At 42.7% G+C, this 25,671-nt stretch overlaps 1 protein-coding gene and 1 long non-coding RNA gene across 3 annotated transcripts in view; one reads left to right on the forward strand and one right to left on the reverse strand.

Annotated features, from left to right (window-relative positions):
- The window catches only part of LOC308591734, a 184,298-nt gene that overhangs the window by 54,187 nt on the left and 104,440 nt on the right, over window positions 1-25,671 (forward strand). The window lies entirely within an intron of this gene.
- TPH1 (tryptophan hydroxylase 1) lies at window positions 47-16,766 on the reverse strand. Of its 2 annotated transcripts, none has more exons than XM_081202353.1 (11): window positions 16,524-16,766; window positions 10,739-10,876; window positions 9,413-9,596; window positions 7,677-7,777; window positions 7,265-7,332; window positions 5,939-6,135; window positions 5,481-5,616; window positions 3,952-4,078; window positions 2,946-3,041; window positions 2,387-2,520; window positions 47-1,705 (listed from the first exon to the last, which is right to left on the reverse strand). In XM_081202353.1, exons 1-11 carry the CDS (start codon window positions 16,611-16,613, stop codon window positions 1,531-1,533), a joined length of 1,446 nt encoding a protein of 481 aa, XP_081058479.1. In that variant the 5' UTR covers window positions 16,614-16,766; the 3' UTR covers window positions 47-1,530. The 2 variants fall into 2 exon arrangements, with proteins under 2 accessions (XP_081058479.1, XP_081058478.1); XM_081202352.1 differs by having other exon boundaries at window positions 16,488-16,765.

Raw genomic sequence — 25,671 nt, forward strand, 5'->3', positions numbered from 1 at the left:
CTACAACCGGCTTCAAAGATATTTTTTTTAAATCCAAGTCTTAGAGTTTAAGGTGCAAATACTCATTTAACAGTACAATGTTTTCTCTTGCATTACAAACATAACACAGACCCAAAAATGTCTACTAAAAAAGCACAGACATGGCATAATCCAGTTTATTTCGAGAAATGCTACTCTTTGTAGAAGCCCAGAAAAGCTAATCCGTTACTTCCCGTTGTTTCAACTGCAATGATTTTTTTAAGTTTCAGATTTCTAAAAACCAATTTTAAGTTAAGACAAAAGTAAGGTTTATCTAAATATGAAGGCATATCCAGTTCAGAAGTAATTCCAATGAGCCTCTGTCTCCTGACATCTTGAGAACAAATTGGAACAATGAGCAGATTCTTCTGTAGCAAGTCATTGTCCCTCCCATCGTTCTGCAACTACTCCACCATCTACCCCTTCACATAGTACAAAAACACGGGGCTTTTGAGGTGTAGGTTGGAGCGGGCTATAGGAAGCATAAGGCCTAAAATACTCTTCAAAGCTGGTTTCTCCTAATTTGTGCTCATTTGCTATTCATTTTGCTATAAATTCATCACTGTGTAGTCTCTAGAGCAGGGGTAACTAGCCTGGTGCCCCCCAAATGTTGCTGGATTGCAGCTTCCCTCATCCTTGGCCATTGGCCATGCTGGATGGCGCTCACCGGAGCCAAATGCGAATATAATGGGATGAAACGACACTTATACAGCTTCCTGCAGGAGATCCCTGTTCTTCAAGTAAAAGTGTATCCAGATGCAAGTATATTGGGAAACCTAATATGAGAAAGGGCACGTGCAGAGCAACTCAATAAACCCCCCTGTATTCGTTTGGATTGATTCCTACGCACGTGTGCATCGAATTATAGTCTTCATCCTTCAACTGAAATAACTATTGAATCCTTCTTGAAACATGATGGCTTGGATACCTGGTTGGAGGCAGGGATGGGGAAGCTGTGGGCCTCCAGGTGTTGATGGACTCTAGCCCCCAGCAGCCCCAGCAGAATAGCCAAGGGTCAGGGATGATAGGAGCTGGAGTCATCCCTGGACTGGGTGGCAATAGGTCCTCATTAGATCTTGGTTTCTAGTTCTATCCATTCTTCAGTAGCAGCTAGAATTAGCCCTCATTGGACTACATGGAACCACTTGCCTATTTCATTGTAACTATTCCTATGTCCACAAGTAAGTTGCATCTGCAATCCTTCCAACTTGCTGAGTATGTGGGTGAGCCATAAAAGAGAAAGGGGGATATAGTATGCAAATATTGGTATGAATGTTTCTGGGGGGCATATTTCAAAAACAAAGTATTTCCCTGTGATTCAGCCTTTGGTTTTAGGAAAATGGCATCCTACTTTATTTATTCATTCATTCATTCATTCATTCATTTATTGAGTATACCACCCTTCATCCAAAGATCACAGGGCAGTAAAGCACACAAAGAGTATTTCCATGTCTAAAATGGGACACAATCCATAGGTGCCAAGTGTGGAATGGTTGATGATCACTGGGGAGGTTAGATTCCCAGCTGCTTGCCCATCTTGGTCAGGGCATCACTGACAATGTCCAGTTCATGGCGTAGCTCATTCACCACAATAGCAATGCTCCTTGTGTCTTTCAGGATCTGAATGCTTTGTGTATATGGGTTGTAATTCACTCCAAAGGGACGCCTGATTGTCTTTGCAAACTCTCTGTTCAGATGGAAGAAAAGGGGGAGTAAATTTCCAATGAAAGCCCACTTACACCTTCTCAATGTAGCTGGCAACCAAGGACCATTCCTTGTATGTGTGTGCTACAATATCTCAAGTACCACTATAACTGGTTCATAAAAACCAAAAAGAGAATTGCATTAACTCATCAGAAATGATACTCCAAGGAAAAAGTGCTGTCAGATGTGATGCTGAGAATGGTCAGATCCAGGGACAACAGCTCAGGAAAGAGGAGGGAAACAAGCAAATGAACTGGGATAAGATAATGGAGCTGCCTGGTCTTAAAAGCCTCAATGTGACACAACAGCACCATATGCTGTTTTTAAGTTCTTGATGTACATCATCTTATAATTCTTATAACAGCATGGAAATGTATTATTTTACTGCCATGTTGGGGACAGGGAGGCAGAGTGGGGTTTGAGAGAGAGTGGCTTGTTTAAGACCACTTAGCAAGTCTCCACAGAGGTAAAGCTTGATCGGGGCACTTTCAGATTCATGGCTGAACCTTGGGTCTCTTAGCCACCACACAGAACTGTTTAGCCAAGCTCTCGACTGCAAAGGGGTAGTGGTGGAGAATAATAACTCAGGTGTGTGTGCCCTCCCCCACAAAGGTGGATAAATAAAGACACCTTTCAATCTCCCAGGTGTCCTTAGCAAAATTACCTCATCTTTTCTTTTGCATCTTCAAAGCTTTCAGAAATAAAGTAAACTTCTTGGAACGTTGTAATCATGCATTCTTGCTTGCAGGTGACACTGGGGTCAAAGGGCTTGACTCTGGCATTTCCAGACAGGGCATGCTGGTGGTCAGACGGAACAAAATGACAAAGATTGGGTTTTGCATATATTTGGGACCTCAAAGGTGTCAAGTGTATGGACGTCATGAATTTATGTTCTCAGGAAAATGTTACAGAATTGGCAGATATACATGAAAGCAGTGTGTCCTTCAGAGACCCTGGTCCTAAGCTGAATAGTACTCTCTAGGGCCTAGACCAAAACCTATCACCTTACAGTGTGTCTGCAAACTGACTGGAAACCTGTGACGTGTGCTTTCTTTGTTTCTTAAGACTGGCAAGTTATGTTCTGACCAGTAGGTTCAAGTCAATAATTTGACCATCTTGGCAGACAGGTTAATGTGAAAAGAATTCCCTGAATGCAGAAGGTTTTTGAACAATTTGCTCTGAAGACCGATTGACTGTAGTTGGAAGAGACTTTTAAGGCTTACCTTCAGTTCACTGATAGAAGAGAGTAAACCGGCTCCATAGGCTCTTAGCCGGCCTTCTTGCTTACATAAGCCAAACTCTACTGTGAAGAAGTAGCACTGAGGAAAAAGGAAGGCAACACAGTGAGCCTTTGACAGAGATGCAACTTGATAAAACTCAAGCAACAAGTGTTTTCATGCTCCCTTTCCTAGATGAAGAGTAGGCGTGAATGTTATTTCTCCTTTAATGTGGAATCCCTTACACCCCTGACTTGCACCATCAACCATTAATTGCAATTTAAAACAACCCAGAGTTCAGATTCAGAAAACCCCTAAACCCTCAGTTCATCCCCAAGAAATGATGGCACTCAGGAGCCAAGGCCCTTTGTATAGCTGGGAAATGGAATATAATTTCAACACTGTTCAGTATGAAGACAGGTTCTCTAATTTGGCCATGAGAAAAAAAGTGGTGAGTTAGCGGCCCTCCTCTGGGTATCTTCACTGAGTGAGGTGGCAACTACAGAAAGGGCCTCTTCCATGGTGGCACACACAAGATGGAATCACTGAGGTAGTAGTAATAAAATTATTATTATTATTATTATTATTATTATTATTATTATTATTATTATTATTAATTTATACCCCGCCCATCTGGCTGAGTTTCCCCAGCCACTCTGGGCGGCTCCCAATCAGTGTTAAAAACAGTACAGCGTTACATATTAAAAACTTCCCTGAACAGGGCTGCCTTAAGATGTCTTCTGAATGTCAGGTAATTATTTATCTCTTTGACATCTGATGGGAGGGCGTTCCACAGGGCGGGCGCCACTACCGAGAAGGCCCTCTGCCTGGTTCCCTGTAGCCTCACTTCTCGCAATGAGGGAACCGCCAGAAGGCCCTCGGCGCTGGACCTCAGCGTCCGGGCAGAACGATGGGGGTGGAGACGCTCCTTCAGGTATACAGGACCGAGGCCGTTTAGTATCCATGGAAATGAGGGATATGTTGCACAGAGCGGCCCGTATCCTTTACTTACAGTTGCCAGCTTTTGAACAGCTTCATCAGATGCCCCAAGGGAAGCCAAGCCAATTTCCTGAGAGAATTGGGCAAAACTAGGTTCAGCGAGAAGAGGTACATGGCCCAAAAGCTCATGGCAGGTATCACTGGAAAACAGGATAAGCAAGCTAATGTTGATCCAAGTAGTTTGTCCCTTACAGTTGATGTGTAAAAGCAAGCTCATCTAATATAATTAGGTAATAACTGCCAAAAGTATATAACAATTGAGGAGGAAAACCTCCAAGTATCCCATAGCACAACAGAGAGATCAGCACGCTTGGTGGGGCATAAGCGCACATGAGCTATATGCCAGGTACACAAAGTGGTTTAGAAACTTGGTAGGCATGTGTAATTACAAGAGCACAGAGAGTGGGGGATTTTACATGGGGCCAACACACATGCATACTCAGCCTGACAATCTCTTCTCTGCGGTGGAAATGATGACACATGGACATAGCCAATTTGGTGCAGTGGTTAAGAGTGTCAGACTAGGATCTGGGAGATCAGGGTTCAGTTCAGTTCATAACCCACTCAGTTATGAAACTCGACTGATCTTCGGCCAGTCACAATCTGCCAGGCCTTACCTACTACACAAGATTGTTGTGAGGACAAAATGGGGAAGGGGAAAACTTCATACCCCCAGCTTGAGCTCCTGAGAGGAAGGAGGTGGTTGCCAATGTAATCATTACTTATTTACTGAAGTGGCATGGGTACTCTACATTAGAAGCCTGCATGCCCAGTTTGAACTACTACTTCTTGACAAAAAATGAGGAGAAAGATGACATGAAATGTGCCTTCCCAAGGAGTGCCTACATTATTGCAAATTGTGTAATGTATGTGAATTGGAGTTGTGGGGATGGCAATAGGTGCAGAAGATAGGATTATTAGGCTGGTCAAGCTCATGGAGTAGCAAAAATGTGCATGATAATGAAGATGAGAGTGCTAAGATAGGCTTAGTAAGTCCAAAATATAGATGAGTTAATTGGTCTGTAGGCACTCAGTCTTATTTAATTCAATATGCTGCATGGTGATGAAATGGCTAAGATCCTAGGTTCTTAGATTAAGGATCTCAGAGAAAAGAAATCCTAAACTTATTTTGATTCTTCAGTTGTACTAAAATAAGTGGAAGTAATTCACATTGTGAGAGCTGGGCTTGTGTTAAATATGTTTGACAGCCCTCAGTTACAAGTTCTCTGCTCTCAACACCGTTCCCTGGCCCCCACCTCCAACTTACGAGAGCTAACATAAACCAGATTTGATCCATATGTTTGAAAAGGAGAGCATTACTCTGTGTTGATTTGTAAAATGGTCATAAAGTCTAGCTTTAGGCTGCAATTCTATGCCCAGTTACTTAGGAGTGAGCCCCACTGACCTCAGTGGGACTTACTTCTGAGTAGACAGGAGAAGGATTTCATTGATTGACACCAAGCTTTCAAAATGAGTACACTTTCCTGGAATAAGTATAAATGTACATGTTATTTGGAATGAGGATAAAAAATAGCTGCTTACGGTTCTGGTGTGTAAAGCGGGTCAGAACTATGTCGAACATACTGAGTGCAGTGGAACACTCTGAAGGCTAAACCTGCCAAGAAATCTCTGGGCGAGAGGTATCCAGCAACTGGGCGGATAGTAAATCCAGTGCGCTCTGCAAAAACCAAGATGGTGGCAAATTTAGAAGATAAACGTCCAGCCAAGTCCCCTCACCAAACAACCATGTTGCAGCAGTTCAAACACATGGAGATCTCTAGCATCTTGTTCTTCATCAAAGCCATATTGCAGAGGGAGCCAAGAAAAATATATTTGACTGCAACTCCCATGACCCCTGACCACTGGTGGTGCAGGCTGGGGCTAATAGGAGTTGTAGTCCAACAACATTTGTAGGGCACCACGTTGGATATGTCTGTCCTATTAAAATGGTAGCATTGCCTCAGCAAAAACATCTGGTCAGATAGACGCCTGCGCATTACCTTTTAGAAAACGGGACACATCTTCCAGCTGGGGTATGTTGTCTTCTCTGTACCCACAGTACTTGGCTAGCAAAGGCAGGTTTTTAAGATATTCTCTGCAAGCATGGGTTGGGTAGAGCTTATGCAGTTCTCGGAATACTGTGCCCCAAGTCCTGATCTCCTCCTCGGTGAATTCAACTTTTGGAATTGGGTCGCCACTACGACGAGAAGGCAGAATCAAGGGTTGACTTTCAGAAACGTTTGTCAGAAATGAAACATTTGTTTTCATTTCTGCCTGCAATAAACCCAGATGCCAACTTTGCTGCCACATACACCTGGACAACACCATTACTGGCCCCAACAACATCACACATACCATCTCGGGACTATTTAATTGCTCATCGTCTAACATTGTGTATGCCATCAAATGCCAACAGTGTCCTTCAGCTCTCTATATTGGACAAACAGGCCAAACCTTACGCCAAAGAATAAACGGACATAAATCTGACATCAAGAATCACAAAACAGAGAAACCAGTAGGAGAACACTTCAATCTCCCAGGACATTCTACACAAGATCTCAAAGTAGCTGTTTTACTACAAAGGAATTTCAGAAATAGACTGGAAAGAGAAGCTGCTGAATTGCAACTCATTACCAAACTTAAAACCATGGAGAGACCTGGTCTGAACAAAGACATTGGATTCTTATCTCATTATACATGACTAAGCCATTTCTCACCTTCTCACCCCTTGCCTTTTCCTGTAAGACCTATTACAGTCGTTAAGAGTCGTCAACAGGCTCATCTCAGCTATCTGCCAATCTCCCATTCCCACCACCCTTCTGAGTAATACCCCTCCCCACCTTCTCACTATATAGGAGGATCTGGCAACTTCTGTTTCAGTGTATCTGAAGAAGTGTGCATGCACACGAAAGCTCATACCAAGAACTAACTTAGTTGGTCTTTAAGGTGCTACTGGAAGGATTTTTTTTAATTTGTTTTCAAATAACACTTCAGAGTCCTAGTGTTACCTTCAGCTCTGTGCATCATTGTTTGGGAATTTGGATTGGCCAATTATAACAACATAAACTGGTTTTGCCTGGTCTTGTAGGGTCACTGCAATGATTTTGGAGGAAAGCTTTATTTTGCTGTGCTGAACTCTAGCTTGGATTGGCAAAGGAGCTAAGCAAAACTGGCTGACTGGCACACTCTGTGACCCATAATATATTCTCAACCTCCACATTTGTCAGTCAGATTACCAATACGCAAGTCTCCAGGTCTTTGTCCCTGACTCTGAAAGGTTCCTGCCCCATCTTTAGCAAGAGCATTTAACAAAGATTGACACATACTGTCTGTAGTTCATAGCCAGGTCTGCAAAATACTTCCGTCTCTTGCGATAAACATTGTCTTTGAAACCCTAAAAGTGAAACAAAAAAATTAAGCCCAAGTCAGTCTTTGTGATTAACATGTTTCTACTCCTAACCCCCCCCCCCCGAAATTGAGGGAAATTTTTCTTCATTCTGCATGCTTCTTGACTATTGCTGTTTTCAGATGGGATTGAATCACATACTGTCAAATTCAGGTTGTACAATTATAGCTCAGTATTATCATGTTTGACATGTTAGTATGTTTAATGTGCATCAAACTCTGATATTGGAATACAAGCCTAAAGTATCAGATATCCAGATATTCAAAGTAAGTGTTTTGAGGAGTTCTTTAAAGGCAACAGAAATATTGTGAGAGAAATATGAATCTACTCACTGGATGGTCTGCATCCAGATCAGAACCATACATTAGAACACGATTTGCACATTTATCCAAATCCGAGATCTTCTTAGGGAACCAGGGGATATTTTCCATATCTGTGGAATGAATAAAACCCATATAGCTATTAATAAAATTCTACGGAATGAATAAAACCCACATAGCTATTAATAAAATTAAGCTTGCTACAAAAAGGAAACTGTTCTTATGGCCAGCTATGACAGCTAGAAAATGAAATCTAGTTTCTGAGGAATTAATGTCAAGAGGAGAAGAGAACATCTTCCTATCTGACCTTCACACAACATTGGGCACTTCCTCCTGTGGTAGATATGGCAAAAGGAACAACGATACTAAAAACAGGGGAAGAAAATAAGTTTAGCTCTTAGTGCTTGCATCAGGGATTCAGCTTAGCTGTTGCTCTCACACCTCCAACCCTCTGCTGCCAAATAAGGCAAAAAGGGGGAGGCTCAGGTGTTGCTGACAGGAAAAGGCTTTGACTCTCAAGACTGTGGAAACTGTGCCCCTCCAGGTGCTGTTGGACTCCAATTCCCATCAGTCCCAGCCGGCATGGCCAATCCTCAGGGAGTTGTAGTTCAAAACCGAAAAGGTTTTAAAGGAGAACAAACCAAAGTCACAAGTTCCAAATGTAAACCCAAATAACCAGAAACCCCACATATTGGGGGAGACCCAGGAAAAAGAGGCAGATATCCTTGGTTTGCTCACTACATAATTTTGCAGGCCCTGTATCGAGAAATGGATATTGTTCTACTGCATTATGGCCATTTGTACTGCTACAAGTGCTGGAGACAAAAACCAAGTGAAATAGTATTCAGAATTGCATATGTCACAGAATGGACCTACAGCTCCTGTGGCCCAGCTCCCTTTTCCTAAGGCAGGGTCCTCTGTTCCTGAAAACCCCATTCATCAAATCATATCTGACTTCTAAGGAACTTCTCGAATCCCCATTAGTATGATGGCTCAAGCAAGTAAGGGAATGCACAGGCTACAGGACGCAGGCAGAAAACATTTGAAACCAATAGAAAATTTGTGATAGGGTAAACTTCATTTCTAAATATAGAGCAGGATTAGCTAATGCGCAAGGACTTCCACTTGTGCTTTCTGTCTCTCTTCCCCTTGCGCCTTCAACATTGGCTCAGGAGGGAATTTCGGGAGAACCCCCATAACATAACAGCATGTGGGGGGGATTATTCCCTCTGGAAAGCCAAAATAATTGCCCTGATGGAATGATTGCCTTAGGGTGCCATCAAATTCCTCCTATGGTGATCAAATGGACCCTAGTTGTGAATCAAGCTCCATGCACTTAGGTTGAAACTCCTAACCTCATGGGGAAGCCCAATCTTATGCCAAATTAGAGGTATCTGTGACAAATTGGGCACGTCTAATTTTTCATGGGATCACAGCCTTATGAGATGGATTCAGAGGAATTTATATTTAAAATCATGCTGCTCCCTTCCTAAACACAGGTACACTTTGCCCAGCATTCCCATATCCAACCAATATATGTATCTTTCTTTTTAAACCTCCCACAGTAGAAGGAAATCTGTTTTAAACTGTTGTAAACCATCCTTTGAAAGTGCATTAGATGAAAAGAAAGAAAAAGGAGAAGCCTCTCTAAATAAAAAAACAAGACATTGTTTTTAAAGTCTAGCACCACAAACACTGGCACGTGATCACACCTTTCAAAGGGCGTGCATTCTTATTTTCTTCCTTACCATCTTCCTGTACGAGGAAATTGTCTGTCTGGTTCACAGATACCACATTGGCATGGGATTTCAAGAGATGGAAGATCTCCTCAAGCTGTTCCCTGTTACTGTCACAATCTACAAAGATCTCAAACTCTGAATTTCGTCTCCTGGATTTTCGAGATTCTATGTGCACCAGGTTCACATGTTTTTCCTGATGGATAAGAAAGACAATTTTTTCCGTTGGTCAGTAGCACCCAAGGACCAAAATCTCTGCTAGTCGCCCCTTCCTCCAATATAGTTCATCAAACATACTAATTAACACAAAATAATCTACACTTTGAATACACTCCCTGCCATAGTGAATAACCTTAGGATAATACTTCTCCTTTTCAGCATGATAATTCACGTATAAAGGCAAAGAGTAAAGTAAGAGAATGTATGCCCAGGCACCCCCAACCTGCGACCCTCCAGATGTTTTCACCTACATCTCCCATGATCCCTAGATAACAGGACCAGTGGTCAGGGATGATGGATATTGTAGTCCAAAACATCTGGAGGGCCAAAGGTTGGGGATGCCTGCATTAGCCTCAAGCTTGTGCAGGGCACCAATCATATCTCCTTCCCTTTTGTGTACCAGAGTAGGAGAACTGAAGCACCCACTCCTGGCTTAAATCCACAGTTGCCCATGTGTACTTCAGGAGGGCACAGAACAAGGCCAGTGAGGGATGCAGACTACAGAAAGACCTGGAGGGCTACATTTGCCCCTGGTCTCACCCCTCCTCTAGAAAGTGCATAGGCACAGTTTCCTTTCTTTCCCCCAGAGAAGTGGTTGATTGACTTCAACATTAAATTCAGTCATATACTGATAAGCAGTGCACTATTTAGTAAGAAGATGCCACAAAAGTGACCGTTCTAATGCCTTCTTTACACATCATGTGTAATAGTGAGTTACAGGGACACTTGGAATAACAGTTAAAGCATCTCTCCCAGGGAGGAGGGAACCTACAACTTGCCCCCTTGGGACCCTTGAAATGTGGAATCAGCACTTCCATATAATGTGCAAATCTGTCCGGAGTAAGTTACAAATTTTCAGAGGTGTCTGAAACGCAAAACAAACAAATAAATTCTTCTCCAATACCCTTGAGGTTCAGTCCTTCAGATCAGATTCTGGGATTTCATCTCATCCTCGATTTGGAGCGCACAGTTGTATGATCATACTATTTTAGGTTTAGCATTTGTTTGTTTATAAAATCTAAAATCTTAATACAGCAGCAAAACTCATCATGCCATTACAGAGGTTGTTGTTATCTTTACTCTGTACCAGCTGTACAGAACAGGGACTGGACTGCTTACCTGAAAGAGCTTTAGGGCTTTCACAAGCCCTCCAACTTCATTTTTTAAAGAAAAAATGACGGCAGCTCTCCCCCTTTCAGATGCATTGTCTTCATTCTCTTTGTTGTCATCATTCATCGTGTAGTTGGACTTGTGGATCTAAAAATGATGCAGATGGCAAGCAGAGTTAAGAGTTAAGTCAAAGTTTCAAAACAAACCTATTTTTTTAGGTTCAAAGTTGTCTCCCTTAGGCTGCAGAATGGGGTGCCATGAAAGGGCAGTAAATTCTTTATTTAATGTACTGATGTTATATTTTAACTGCCAGGGAGGAGAAAAGGTGCTAAAAAATTGCATGGCTGGCCTTGGCTAGTCCTTTAACATGGTGGGATGAGAGGACACCATTTGCTGTTGCACCCCAGGAATCAAAATGAGATGGGCTGGCCTTCTTAGCAGGTGATAAAAGCTTATATCCATGCTGAGAAGAGCTTCATCTGTTGAGTTCTACAGAGCAAGCTACTTTCAAAGGCAGGCTGTGCTGTTTTTCCCCTGCCCAGTCATTCGGCAACCCTAGCTATCGCTTTGTTTCAACTATACTAACAAGTCTGCATAGCAGCCTCCGGCCGCTGTGGTTTCAGTGCTGTAGTGAAGAGCTGGAAGCACAGGAAGTGGCTGATAAAATAGAAAATACCCTTCTCCCAAGCTAGCCGACAGACATCCTCCCACCCCTGCCGGGAGTGGAAAGCCAGCCCTACATACAGACTGTGCAGGCCACAAACACTCATATAGGCAAGTAGAAGACCACCATCTCCTAAATCACTTTGCCCCTGTATGCCCTGAAGGAAAGACTTGTGTTTCATGAGCACATCTAATAGTTGAAATAAACACAAGGTTTATGTACCTTGAACCAATGATGGGGGACCTGCAGCCCTCCAGGTGTTGCTGGACTCCAACTCCCATCAGTCCCAGCCAGTTTGACCAATAATGAGTGGTGATGGGGGTTGTAGTCCCATGACATCTGGAGAACCACAAGTTCCGCACCTCAAAGCAATTCCATACCTGGGAAGGAATTATATGGAGAGAGAGAGAAGAGGTGGCAAGCTGAATATCTTAACCTGCATTAAATACCCAGTATACCTGTGTCTCCACCCCCATCGTTCAGCCCGGACACTGAGGTCCAGTGCCGAGGGCCTTCTGGCAGTTCCCTCACTGTGAGAAGTGAAGTTACAGGGAACCAGGCAGAGGGCCTTCTCGGTAGTGGCGCCCGCCCTGTGGAATGCCCTCCCATCAGATGTCAAGGAAATAAACAACTATCTGACTTTTAGAAGACATCTGAAGGCAGCCCTGTTTAGGGAAGTTTTTAATGTTTGATGTTTGATGTTTTATCATGATTTTAATATTCTGTTGGGAGCTGCCCAGGGTGGCTGGGGAAGCCCAGCCAGATGGGCAGGGCATTATTATTATTATTATTATTATTATTATTATTATTATTATTATAAATATCACTAAGGACTTCCCACAGTGCACTTCCTTCTCACATTAGCACACCTGACCTTCCAAGTTACATTACAATGCTATGTGTATTCCATCACCTCCATTGAGAAATGTCACGTCTAAGTTCTTGCCTAGAAATGGACATCTTTAAATACTGATCTTAAAAATAACAATAAAATGAAAGAAGATTTCTTACTCATTGCTTCAGAAATGAGCTTGGAAACATCTGAAGGCCCCAAAGCCAGAGAAGCAGCCCACAGTGGACCTCCAGTATTCAGTAGGCAAAATTTAAATGCTGTATTCAGCTCTGCATCTTTGTCATCCTTCCTCCCAATCACCAATCTTAAAGCATTTCTTCTGTCCACACTTATCCTTCCTCCCTCCCTCCCTCCCGTCATTGTAATCGCTTTCTATAACAAGCCAACTTTTAGCAGCATTAGAAATTAAACTAAGAAATAAAAGCTATCCAAGTTTGCTTGAGGCATGCAGTTGGTTCAACATGCAGAAATCGGATTCTCTTTGCACAGAAATGTGGGTGTTTTGAATGTGGAGTTGCTGAAAGGCATCTATGAGGTGGGATGAACCACTGTGCTAAACTTCCCACAGACATCCTGTGGGCTTCTGTGAGAACAGGATGCAGGACTAAATTAGTCTGATCCAAACAGGGATCTTCTTATGCCCCCTACTAAAGCGGTCCTGAGTGACAATGACGTTTTCTAAGAATCTACTGCAAGCCACATCCACTTTTGGTGGCACAACTTTACACCAAGCCTAATACTCTTGAAAAAGAACTAAACAGGTCCCTTTGTTCCTGCTGCACCTACACCACTAATTCATTAGATTTCCAAACTGCCCTTCCACAGATAAGATGTCACAAGGAAGAGTCTCATGGCAGCTTTATTGTGGTAGAAATCCATAAAAGCTTATGCTCCAAGCAAAAATTAGATCTAAGCCTCACATGGATGAAAACATTCCTAAGTCTCCTATTAAACTTTTTTCAGGTGGCAGAGAATCTGTTTATAGGTGTTCTCTTCCTGAACAAGAGCTGAATGTGACTCTTTTTCAGGACATCTGATGCTCCTTGATATATATATATTTAATACAGATATATAAATTTATTTGATTTTTCAGATTAAAACTTTACAGTCCCAAATCCAACATGCAAAATAGAAACGGGATTCCAGAGACTCTCCTGAACTTCCCTCCTCCCCTTTGTGGGTCCCATTGTTAATCATTTCCTCCTGCATCTTTTATAATAATCCAAATCTTTTACTTCTCCATTGTGTCCAAAATTCACCATTAAACTCTGTGTGATTCCGATCCTACTAATGATTTTAACTTTTTACAATGGCTTTTACGACCTTTTTGTCTGACGCTGCTCGATAAATGCTTAGCTAGCTCTGGGTAGATCCAGAAAAGTGTGGCTTTATGCTCAGGAAGGAAGGAAATAGTCAATATGGATTAGTTGTTATAATTTTGAAACAACCCTGCTTGTATCATGTTTCGTACAACCTACTTGGGTCTAAAATCAATAGCAAACCTCCACTTAGGGTTAAATTTATTGTTTATTTATTTGTTGCATTTAAATCCCACCTTTTTCTCTAAAGAGAAAACATGGTTTTCCCCCCCCCCTCCTCATTTAATCCCCACAACAAAACTGTGAGGTAGGTTAGGCTAAGAGGCAGTTACTAGCCCAAGGTCACCCTGTGAGCACAATGACCAAGTGGAGTTTGAACCCTGCTCTTGGGTTTGCCTATCTTGACAGCCAGCCAGCATAGGGTTGACTGGTTCCAACAAAGCTATCTACAGAAAACTCTCATTGCAAGAACAGGCTTAGTTTGCTTCTGTAGACTTGCCTCTTCCCTAATCTGCTCCAGATCTCAAGAAGAAGATCTTCAAACTGCTGACATCAATGGCAGGTTCAGCAGAGGTAAATCTCCTCTTACCTTCTAAGCTAGTTTTCCCGGCACTGTCTCTTGCAAGACCCCCAGGGCACTGCAGCAGCCTCAGTTTGCCAAGTACTCATCGACCACTAGCTGTTGGTGGCTATAAATATGGCTCTTATAGCTTGCAAAGCTCTATATTACATGGGTGGTTTTTAAACGCCTGCTTTGAATGACTGGAGTGATGGGGTACAACTATACTAAATTCAGTGGCAGCAACTGGAGGCCTGTGGGCCAAATCTGGTTCCTATAAATCAGCTGTCTGGCACCAGCAAATGTAGGGTAGGGAAAGTGGCATTTGTAGTAAAATAACTTGCTGGCAGGCACCTCTAGAGGGGCTGAGGGGCTGTTCTTCCACCATTCACTCCTGTCTCCAACTAGCCCTCTGGAGAAGCTAGTTGCTGACCAATATAATATATATTTATTTGACCTGGTATCTCGAATACCTTAGATGGGGTAGCAGGATTGGGTAAAACGGTGACGATATAGCAAAGCTGGCTAGATAGCAAAACATAGTCAAAGGGAATTATCAGGAAAGTGAGATCATCCTTATGAAGACAGACTTAAACCAATGGGAAGGTTAACTCAGATGACTTAGATGATGGGCTTATATTGTAATATGATTAGCAAAGTCGGGAGATTAGAAAGGGAGAGGTTATTCACACCTGCATGCAAAACAAACAAACTTTCACGTCATCATTGGTAGGCAGTGGATTAAAGATGGTAAGCCAAATGAAGGACTCCGTCACAAAACACACGGCTCATGTACAGAACATCTTGTCACTAGAAGCCACAATGGCCACCAGCGTCAATCACTTTTTAAAAGTTTAACTGTTAACACTGAGGACTGGTCTATCAGTGGCTGCAAGCGATGTGAGTCCCCCAAAAGTGCAGCCAACAGAAATAGCATCTTCATCATCATATGCTGAAGGGTAACATCAGGTGATGAGCATAGCACACATGCCTTGCTCATGCATCTCCCTATTTTTTGTAGACAGGATGCAGAAGTTCAAAGGCACTTGTATGTCATTTAGCACTTACTAAAGATAGGAGCTAGCCGAAAGAGGTCTAGGATAGGGAAATGAGCATTGGCAAAGAGGAAGATAAATAAGATGCAAGTAAGACATTGGATGGAATCTGAGTGCAACATCACGCTCAGTCTGCAGGTCCCTTTGTAACACTCTCTGATGAAAGGGTGTCCATCTGCACTACCATGCAAATATTCAGGGTATTTCTCATACTGAGATATTCCTCAGTATGTCATGACCTCTTGTACACCAGATGGGCAAAGGGACAAGGTGGACACCCCAAAGTACACACAGGCAGGGAATCTCTTATTCCCTGGAAGTCCACATGTCTGCAAGGATCGGTCTACACAGTTGACTTTCCACAGGGCTATTCAGAATAAGAATGGGTGCCCACCTTTTCTCAGTTACATGGCTACAGTGCCTTCCTGAGATACTGGTGCCCTTAATTAGATTAATGCCCCAAATTTATCCAGATTATATTATCAATTGTGGTAGGACAATTGAGCAGCGAGTTTTCAAATTGCAGAGCTGAAACGGAAACTTGCCCAGCTTAATCCTCATCTAGTCATTTGAAGGACTGTGTGCTTTTTAGCCATTGTGATAGATGCCAGTCCCAGCAAGAGAGGAGCACTTGCTCTTCATTCTCCACAAAGTCTCCCTGTGTGCAGCTAGCATAGATCTGATAGTTGACCTGTCTGAGGGTGTTTAAACAAGCGATGCTGTAAAATGCCCCTTTCAGTGTGGAATTGCATCACTTGTTACTGGGACAGCCAGTGGGGGAGAGCAGGGCAAACAGAACCGCACAGCTGGCTGAATTTGCTGCAGAATATGCACTGAGCAATAACATATACCTATCATTTTGCATAAGTTGGAGCGAATTTGAATATATTATGCAACATTGTGGGGAAGGTTTCCTGTAGACCCACCAGAGGATTCTTCCACTTCTGAAAAGAAGGTGTCATTTCTTGTGAAGGTTTTAAGTCCCAAAGTACTTGATGTACTTTTACTATCTTTATAATACAAAGCCACACACGAACGATGTTCTCCCAGCAGCTCAAAAACTTTTTGCGGTACAATATCCTAAAATATCATCGTTCATATACTTTAAAATGCAGCTGTGATCTGACTACTAGACGATTCTTTTTCAAACAGACACAAACTCATCAAAAGCAAAAAAACAAATGTCACCGTGGCTCTCTCTGCATGACCATATAGTAGACCAACCACGGGAGATCTCCTGGATCAGGAAGGAATCTAAAAGAAGTGGAATGAAAGTCAAGAAGCGCCTCTCCTGCTGCGCACACCTACCTCGTTGAGGATGGCCAAAGAGGAGAGGTTGCCTACCACGTTGTTGAGCTGATTCTCGCCGAAGCTGGTGTTCATGGAGTCGAAGGATCGCCCCCTCCTGGGAACCTCCATTCTGCTGGTGTACATGCTGTGGCGCCGCTGGCAGAGCTGGCTGCAGCCGGTGGCTCTGTGGCTGCTCTGGTCTGCGCGCCTCCTGGGGCTTGGCTATTTATGGACAGGAGGAGGGTGGGGGGTCCCGGGAAGAGACACGCCTAATCTCTAGCAAGGGGGGGTGCGGGAAGAGAAGAGCCCCTCCCCACGCTTCACGTGGATGCAGAGCAGCAGGGCCGCAGGCATCGGAAGGTAAAGGCAATAGCCTTCGTCTTCGTAATGGTTTTGTATGCTCCGGAGCTCTGGGGCGCACACTCAAATTCGACATTCTGCACAGCAGTATTCAGGCAGTGCCGGCGCCAGGCTGTTTTGCACCCTAGGCGGGCTAATTACTTGCACCCCCGCAAAAAAAAGCAAACTTCAGTGCTGAAAAACAGGTGTCTTGTAGGGAAAAAAAGACAAGCTCAAAACTTGAAACTGCTAAATTTCTTATTATTAATTGCAAGAATAAGTAGTACAGCCACCTTTGATTATCTTTCTCAAATGCAAAAGTTTGTTCGGAATGATTTGGCACAAAAAAATGATGTCGTTTTGATTTCATCAGGCACATGAAAATTTCATTTTGTGTACCTTTTCATTTACAAATTTTGTCACCAGTTCCTTTGGGTCAAGTGCCCCTGCTTCGGCATGTTCAACTGATATAGCAGCTGCCAAGCCAGCTAGTCATTGTTGAGTGTAGTCAAGTTTGTATAGGTTTGAGCTTTGAGACACCGTGTTCACCACTTGCCACTGATGCTTGAAGTATGAGAAGGATCCTTAGAGCAGCAGAAACGTTAGGGATATTATCCAGGAGCTTTTGTTGTAGTATGAAGGGAAGAGCTCCTTGTGGTGGCATAGACTTTGGAAGTCTCCAAGCTGTTGCTGTAAGTTCACAGCACAAATGACATTTTGGCTTGAATGTTTGAACATGCTTCTGTGTCTTAGCATAGGAAAAATACACCCAATGAAATGGAACACAACTGGCCCTTGAGCAAAATCTATATCCTCTCCCCCAGCATGATTCAGAGGTACAAAAGCTCTTTGGAAATACTGACGTCTGGAGTGGAATGTACCAGTACATGTGTGCTGTTCTGTATGCATGAGCAATTTTTTGAGGTTGGAAACCTCGGTCCACATTTACAGCCTCCCCACTTGTAAATGTGGATGGAGACCTGCCCCTTCCCCAAAGCCTGCTTTAAAGGGGAGCTCATTTCTGCCACTAAAACTCAAAAGGTAGTCATTATTTCACTCATATTAACAGCAATCCTATGAAGGAAGGCATTTATCCTATGATTTTTGTCAAATAGGGGGGAAAATAGGCTTGGGGATAACAATGAAGGGCGCTTGCACAAAACGTTGCAGCATAAAGTGCTTCAGTTCAGGGTTCCAGTCATCCCATTCCATCCATGTTCTCCCCCACTCACAAATGCCTCAGCCTTGGTCGAGCTTCTTTGGTTTGTTTTCTCCATGTTGGTTTTACAGGATTTTGGGTGGGATGGATACACTTGTCTCGAGTCTCAGCCACATTCATTTCTTTAACTTCCCCATTACTATCCATGACCAGCTCTCTCTTCCATGCCCATGACATTTCAAAACAGCATCTGAGTGTGAACCAGGAAGTGACTTATCCAGAGAATGAGATGCTTCTTTCTGCACTAGATACATATTTCTCTGTCCTCCCGTTCCAGCCCCTCTGATCTATTTCTCCCTCTGCCTCCTCTCAACACTCCATTTTTTAAATCATTAAGCAGTTAGTTAATGCTTTTAAGTAAATAAAAGAAATGGAAGATGACAGTGGTTTCTATGGATTGCACTTAAAAAAAAACCACCTCCGCAGTTCTTGCCAGAGCACCAGAGCAAAGAATCTGTAGTTTGTGCCATGGTGGACCCAGTAGTTTGTGCTGGATCTCTTATTTTTACCTAGAAGCAGATGTGATCTGTCATTAGATGGTGGATTAGGAGAAAACCCATGTAGAAATCATGCAAATGTGAGTGGCCCCATTAATACGGCAGCCATTTTTTTGATGGACATCCACAATGCTTCATCAGAATTCCAGTGTGCACACAGACCTCAAAAGGTCCTGTGACAGAAACAGCACTGCCTGGAAGTGAAAACTTGGAGTAACAAAATGGTGCTTTGCTTGCTTATGAAACGCTGCTGTACTATTTTGATCCTCTACGTAGGCTAGGGCATTGTAGCTATTCCATCAGTGGTGCTGAAAAGACAACATGACTTCAGCTCTTTCTAATCTAAAGGTATATTATGAACATGGAGGAGCTGTTCTTCTTTTGGTTCTGAACGTGATTCTCAGCTCTTGCTAGTTGCTACCAATATAATCAGTGCTGCTGTTCAAACTTTAGTTTATATATTATGAGGTCACTGTGTTGATAACATGGGGTAATAAATTTGTGGAAAATGATATTATCACTAGATGTATCGTGTGTATACAAGTCATTACCATGGATTCCTGTTCTCACATACTTTGCTTGCTTTTCTTTACATATTAATTTTGCTTGCCTTCCCTATAAACACGCTCTTGTCAGCATCAAGGAAACAGAGTTCGGCCAAATCTCATGTTTGCTCTTTGATATGAAAACGAAGTGCAAACTCATTACACATTACGACAAATAATAGTAATGCAAAGGGCCCCGTCCTACTGCACAGAGCCCTCCTCCAATTTCTTTGCAGCTGTTTTCACTCTGTGATGGCTTGGCTAGTTGGAGTAGTGCAGGAGTAGCCAAGCTGGTGCCCTCTGGATGTTGTTGTACTACGACTTTCATCAGCTTCAGCTATCATGGTTGGTGATCAGGGATGTTGGGAGCAGTAATCCAACAGCATCACATTGGCTACAGCTGGTATAGGGTGTGGGATATTTTATGTTTGTTTAATTGCATTTATATCCCACCTTTCTTCCATCACAGAACCCAAGGTGGTGGACACTAGGCTCCCAAGGGCTCACCCATCCAGACACTGACATGACCTGGACCTGCTTAGCTTGTGCCTTCAAACCTCTCCACCTTGCCTCATTCATCCAATGCCTTGTGATGGACACCTTTAAAAGTATTTGGCATTAGAAATCCCAAATTAAGCCCAGACTAACTTTATGCAACTATAAACATGATTTTGAATAAGATCAAAAGCTATGTGTATATATATTTTATTATCAATACTGTACAGGACAAACACATTCTTCTGAAGCAAAGAGATCTGTGTCCCTGGCATGCCTACCTACCCGTAATTCACAGGTCCATTTGAGGAATGATCAGGTGTTAAAAAATGCAGCAAGGGAGAACTTCCTGAATGGTAGGTGCCTCACGGCAATTCTAATTCACATCAGTTTCTACATGGGCAGAAAAAGAGCTGCTGGTGTTTACTCTGTCAGCTAGAAGGATGGAGTTTGACCCTATGAATGCCTCTTCCAATTGACCAACAATTGTGTTGGAAACATAAAGCCTACCCTTTGTGCTTCTGCCAGGAGTGTGTGTGTTTTTTCTACCAAGACAGTGGCATTTGTTCAAGACACTCTCCGTTTCACTAAATTCCTGAAAAATCATATATCACACAAACAAAAACCAGACATTACCTAAGCTCTGAATCACTCACCTCAAATCTTTTATGAATGGTTATTCACTGCGAGGACATCTAGTGACTCAGTTTGATATCCAGAGGTTTATCTCATTCAGTGGCAGTGCTAAGATTTATTTATTTTTCTAAACAAAAGACTGCAGTATTTCAGTCTTGCAAAGTTCAAAGCTGCTAGTCGAAAGATTTTGGCCAGGATATAAAGAGCCACACAACCTGTGGCCACACCCACACCAGCACATGGCTTTCTCCAAAGAATCCTGGGAAACATAGTAGTTCTGTGAGGGGTGAACTACAGTTCCCAGGGTTCTTTGCATAAGCCATGTGCTTTAAATGTATGGTGTAGATATGTGACCAGGGTGCTATACAGCTTTACCCATAAGTACATCCCACTGTCTTCCGCGTGGCATACTTGCAGGGACGCGGGTGGCGCTGTGGTTTAAACCACTGAGCCTCTTGGGCTTGCCGATCAGAAGGCCGGCAGTTCAAATTCACACAATGGGGTGAGCTCCCGTTGCTCTTTCCCAGCTTCTGCCAACCTAGCAGTTCAAAAGCATACCGGTACAAGTAGATAAATAGGTACCGTTGCAGCGGGAAGGTAAACAGTGTTTCTGTTGCACCAGAAGCAGTTTAATCATGCTGGCCACATGACCCGGAAACCTGTCTGTGGACAAACGCCAGCTCCCTCAGCCTGAAGCAAGCTGAGTGCCACACCCCATAGTCAACTTTGACTGGACTTAACCATCCAGGGGTCCTTTACCTTTACCATTTTTTACTTGCAGGTAAGTGCATCAGAATTGTAAATATTAGCTGCTTAAAATGCAACAAGGTTGTTGTTGCCCCCGGTGCATTTCAAGTCCCATTTTTACATTGCTGTACACACCAGAGGTGGAGATGGCTTCACCTGATGTGCCTTGCCTGAGTTTTTCCCCATGCCTGCAGCCCCTCCAGCTTCTATTCAATGAGACCATTATCTGTGCAATGTGCAAGGGATGTCTGAAATGTGCACACCTCAGATTAAACTCCTGCCAACCTAGCAGTTCAAAAGCACATCAAAGTGCAAGTAGATAAATAGGTACCGCTCCGGCGGGAAGGTAAATGGCGTTTCTGTGCGCTGCTCTGGTTCGCCAGAAGCGGCTTAGTCATGCTGGCCACATGACCCGGAAGCTGTACACCAGCTCCCTCGGCTCGTAAAGCGAGATAAGCGCCACAACCCCAGAGTCGGCCACAACTGGACCTAATGGTCAGGGGTCCCTTTACCTTTACAGCTTAAATGGATGGAAGCAGGTTTGAGGGAAAACACATAAAACAGCAGTTATTTCTCAAGAAACTACCAGATTCAGATAGATTGTGGTTAACATCATCTGTTCTCAGCTTCAGAAACCAGCAATGGAAAGCATGCTGGAGCTGGAGTAAAGAATCAGACTTGTATTTCTTGAACAGCCAGGCCACCTTATTCTACCTAGGAAATTGCTTCTGAAATGGAGTGTGCAATATATGCTGATGGATATATATGATGTGTAGCCACATCAGGATTTTTTTTTATTATTATTATTATTATTATTATTATTATTATTATTATTATTATTATTTTAATGCTAACTGTTATCGGCAGAGGAAGCTGATTTTGAGCAGTGCCACAGTGCTTGGCGTGGAGCAGAGGCCCTACTATTCCTCCCCAGCAGTGATCCTGATTGAAATGCTCCCCCAATGCAATTAGTGATACAAAAAAAGGCTCACATGGACCACAATGGGAGGTTTTATTTTCTATCACTAATCACAGCACAGGTAAACCACCTGAATTACATCTAGCCTATCTACTCCAGGACATTGACTCTTATAGAACATTACAGGTTGCAAGATTCCTGAATTCTGTTCTTTCATATAAAAGACTTCATGGAATGCTGCATGACTATTAAAATCTAGTAAACTCTATCCACCATCTTTATATTCAAGGCCACAATATGGTACATCTAGAGACTGTATGTAATGTGAAGGAGATTATGCGTTGAAATATTTTAGTTGATATTTTAGAATGTAAAATGCTATTTTATTTACTGATTGGTTTTACCTGGTGGGCTTATAGCCGAATAAAGTATTATCTGTCTATCTATCTAATCACAGCACAGGGGCAGTTCTGTGGGAAGAGAAAACTTAAATCTCACTTCTTTACACGCTACAATCCAAGCCCCATGCCTTGGATTACATTTTTTTTTAATCCTTTGACATGACTGCAGGCCATGTCAAGGGAAATTGGGTCCTGAAATGGAACAATTCTGTGTTGTACAAGAAAAATCCAAAAAGGTATTCAGAAACATGGAAGTTATATTATGCCGCCCCAATGTGTTTTTTATGGCACCTTCACAAGGATGCGAATTCATGATTGTACTGGGGCGGTTCCTCGCGATCCTGCTTTCCATGTTGTTTGCATCTGCAAAAGCTTTGGGACAGACATATTGTTTCGTTTCCATTCAGTGCATGTCCCATAGCTTGTTGTGGACTGCTATAACGTTTCGTACCACAAATGTTTCTCTCCACATTGTAGTAACGTGGCAATATAGTGGTACCTCGGGTTAAGAACTTAATTCGTCCATACTTAACCTGAAACTGTTCTTAACATGAGATATCACTTTAGCTAATGGGGCCTCCTGCTGCCATTGCACAGCCGCTGTGCCCTTTCTGTTCTCATCCTGAAGCAAAGTTCTTAACCCGAGGTACTATTTCTGGGTTAGCGGAGTCTGTAACCTGAAGTGTCTGTAACCTGAAGCGTCTGTAACCCAAGGTACCACTGTATTGGAGAAGCATTGCAGAACTATTAATAAAATGGAATCATGTGTGGACGGTCCAGTATAAATCCACCACCACTAATGCACCTTTATTACATCAATGAGATGTTGCAGAATACAACCACAAAGTAAACCTTGCCATTCTGGAGGGCCCTCAAGCCATATCATTGGTCCCTCTAGCTCAGTATTATCCATATCCACACCGACTGGCAACAGCTCTCCAGGGATTTGGGGAGGAATTTTTCCAGTTCTCTAGAGATTTGAACCTGGGACCTCTGACAAGCAAAGTATGTACTTTGCCACTAAGCTATTGCCTGATGTGATTAATATTCTGTTGTAGCGCAAGAGGTCAGCCCAAAACAACCTTTCCCAGATGTAGTCCAGTTGATGGACTACAGCCCCCATCCGCCCCAGTCATCATGGCTGGAGTTGATGGGAATTACAGTTCTAATATTCTAGAGAGCAAAAGCCTGGTCAGGCTGGTGTTGAGAAGCCGTTGATTCTGTGAAGGTCCTTTGTATCGAGGACTGTCCCTTATCAAACCTAAAGATGGTGAGCTTTTAATTTTGGTTTGCTTACCCAGCCTTGTGCCCCTCAGATGTGTGGGGCTACAGCTCTCTTCAGCCCTAGCCAACACAACCATTATTGGGATTCAGAAGGCCAACACAGAGCTATAAAACCACAACAAATGAAAACGGAGCACAAGTCTACAGATAAGAAAGAGTAAAGGTAGATGAAATCACCTCAAGTATGTGGTCACTGAGCATTTCAAATTTTAAAAAAGACAGATGGCAGCCAGTGACCTGTAGTCTGGTTTGAGAAGAGTCATAAAGCATGAATTAATCAAATTAGGATCAAGCTTGGGTTTTTGATTCACTGGATACTTACTGCTGCCCTATCCTATTTTCCCTCACTCCTCTCGACGGAATTCATGGCCCCGTGTATTTGAAGAGACCTTTTACAAGGAACTAATAAAAGACATGGTCTGAATACAGAACTGACGTCACTGGGAAATAAAGAGAGTCGTGTTTAGGGCCAATTGCCTTCCTCTCGCCTGTTTGAATAACGGAAGTTTGACTCCAATGTCAAGGAACATTTCTAAGCTTTGTACTGTTGACAAAGAATCATATGACTAAAGGCGCAACACTGTTTTACAAGGGGGGAAATGTCTGACTATTTCGTCACGCCTCACCTTTTGATCATGACACAAAGTGTTTGGGATCCTAGTGCCATTCAATATTAAGCACTGCCTGTTTTGTTGTCCTGCTTCTAGAGAGTGCCTAAGTGCTTGTTCTGCCTGAATCCGGGCTAAGTAGTCTACAGATCTACCACTCATATTTTCCCTTCAAAGGACATCAGGGGTCCTTAGTGACTGCACACAGACCCCAGGAGCATAGAAAAAGAAGTGCCAGAATTCACCATGAACGCCTCCCTTTTTCTCTTAGAATGGCAATGGTTCACAGTGAGAAAACACTTTCTTGTCTCAAAACCTACCATGTTTTAAACACATTAAAAACCAGCTTATGCTGGTAATTCCAGAATTTGTACTAGGTGAATTCCACCTATGATGTAAAGTTGTATGTGCCTTTTTGCTTCTTTTCTCAAAACGTGCTGTGTCAAAATACAGTGGTACCTCAGGTTACATACGCTTCAGGTTACATATATTTCAGGTTACAGACTCCACTAACCCAGAAATAGTGCTTCAGGTTAAGAACTTTGCTTCAGGATGAGAACAGAAATCGTGCTCCGGCGGCACGGCAGCAACAGGAGGCCCCATTAGCTAAAGTGGTGCTTCAGGTTAAGAACAGTTTCAGGTTAAGAATGGACCTCCGGAACGAATTAACTACTTAACCCGAGATACCACTGTATACATCCAAAAATCTTTGTGAATGTTCTTCACAAAGATGTAGAGTCGTGCCCGTCACATCCCTTCATCACATCCTCTCAAAGGGATTAATTCAAAATTAGCATGTCACTATTTTACCTTGTTTCTACAAGAAGAATCCAGGGATTCAAAGGGGGTTTCATAATCACCATCTGCTAACACAATTCTGTAGGCATACACAAAGGAGGAATTGATGTAAATGTTCAATCTGCACAGTATGACACAATGTGTGAGGTCCAGCATAGCGAGAGGGGATGTCCACTCACTCAACAGGGCTTTTTCTTCCTTTTTTTTTTTATAAAATTTTTATTGGTTTTACAGAAATTTTTAAAAAGAAAAACAAACAAACACTTAGAAAGACAAACATACACGTATAATTTCATAACATATTTTCATAAACCTCTTTTCTGGGACTTCCCCATACCTCCCCTTTCTGCATCCCAATGTCCAAAATTTTATAGCAACTCCCAATTGTTACTTTCCAACCTCTGTCATCTTAGACCTCTCTGTATTCTGATCTTATATCACTGTATCCCTTTGTTTCTGAGAACCACAACACTTTAACATTCATTAAGTTTATAATAGTCCTTAAGATAACTTTTAAATTTTCTCCATTCTTCTTCCACCGTCTCTTTTTGTTGGTCACGGATTCTGCCTGTCATCTCGGCCAGTGTCATATAGTCCATCACTTTCATCTGCCATTCTTCCAGAGTAGGTAGATCTTGTGTCTTCCAATACTTTGCGATGAGTATTCTTGCTGCTGTTGTAGCATACATAAAGAAAGTTCTATCCTTCTTTGGC

The sequence above is a fragment of the Podarcis bocagei genome, assembly GCF_964188305.1.
Source record: "Podarcis bocagei genome assembly, chromosome: 1".
In the NCBI taxonomy this organism is placed as follows: domain Eukaryota; kingdom Metazoa; phylum Chordata; class Lepidosauria; order Squamata; family Lacertidae; genus Podarcis; species Podarcis bocagei.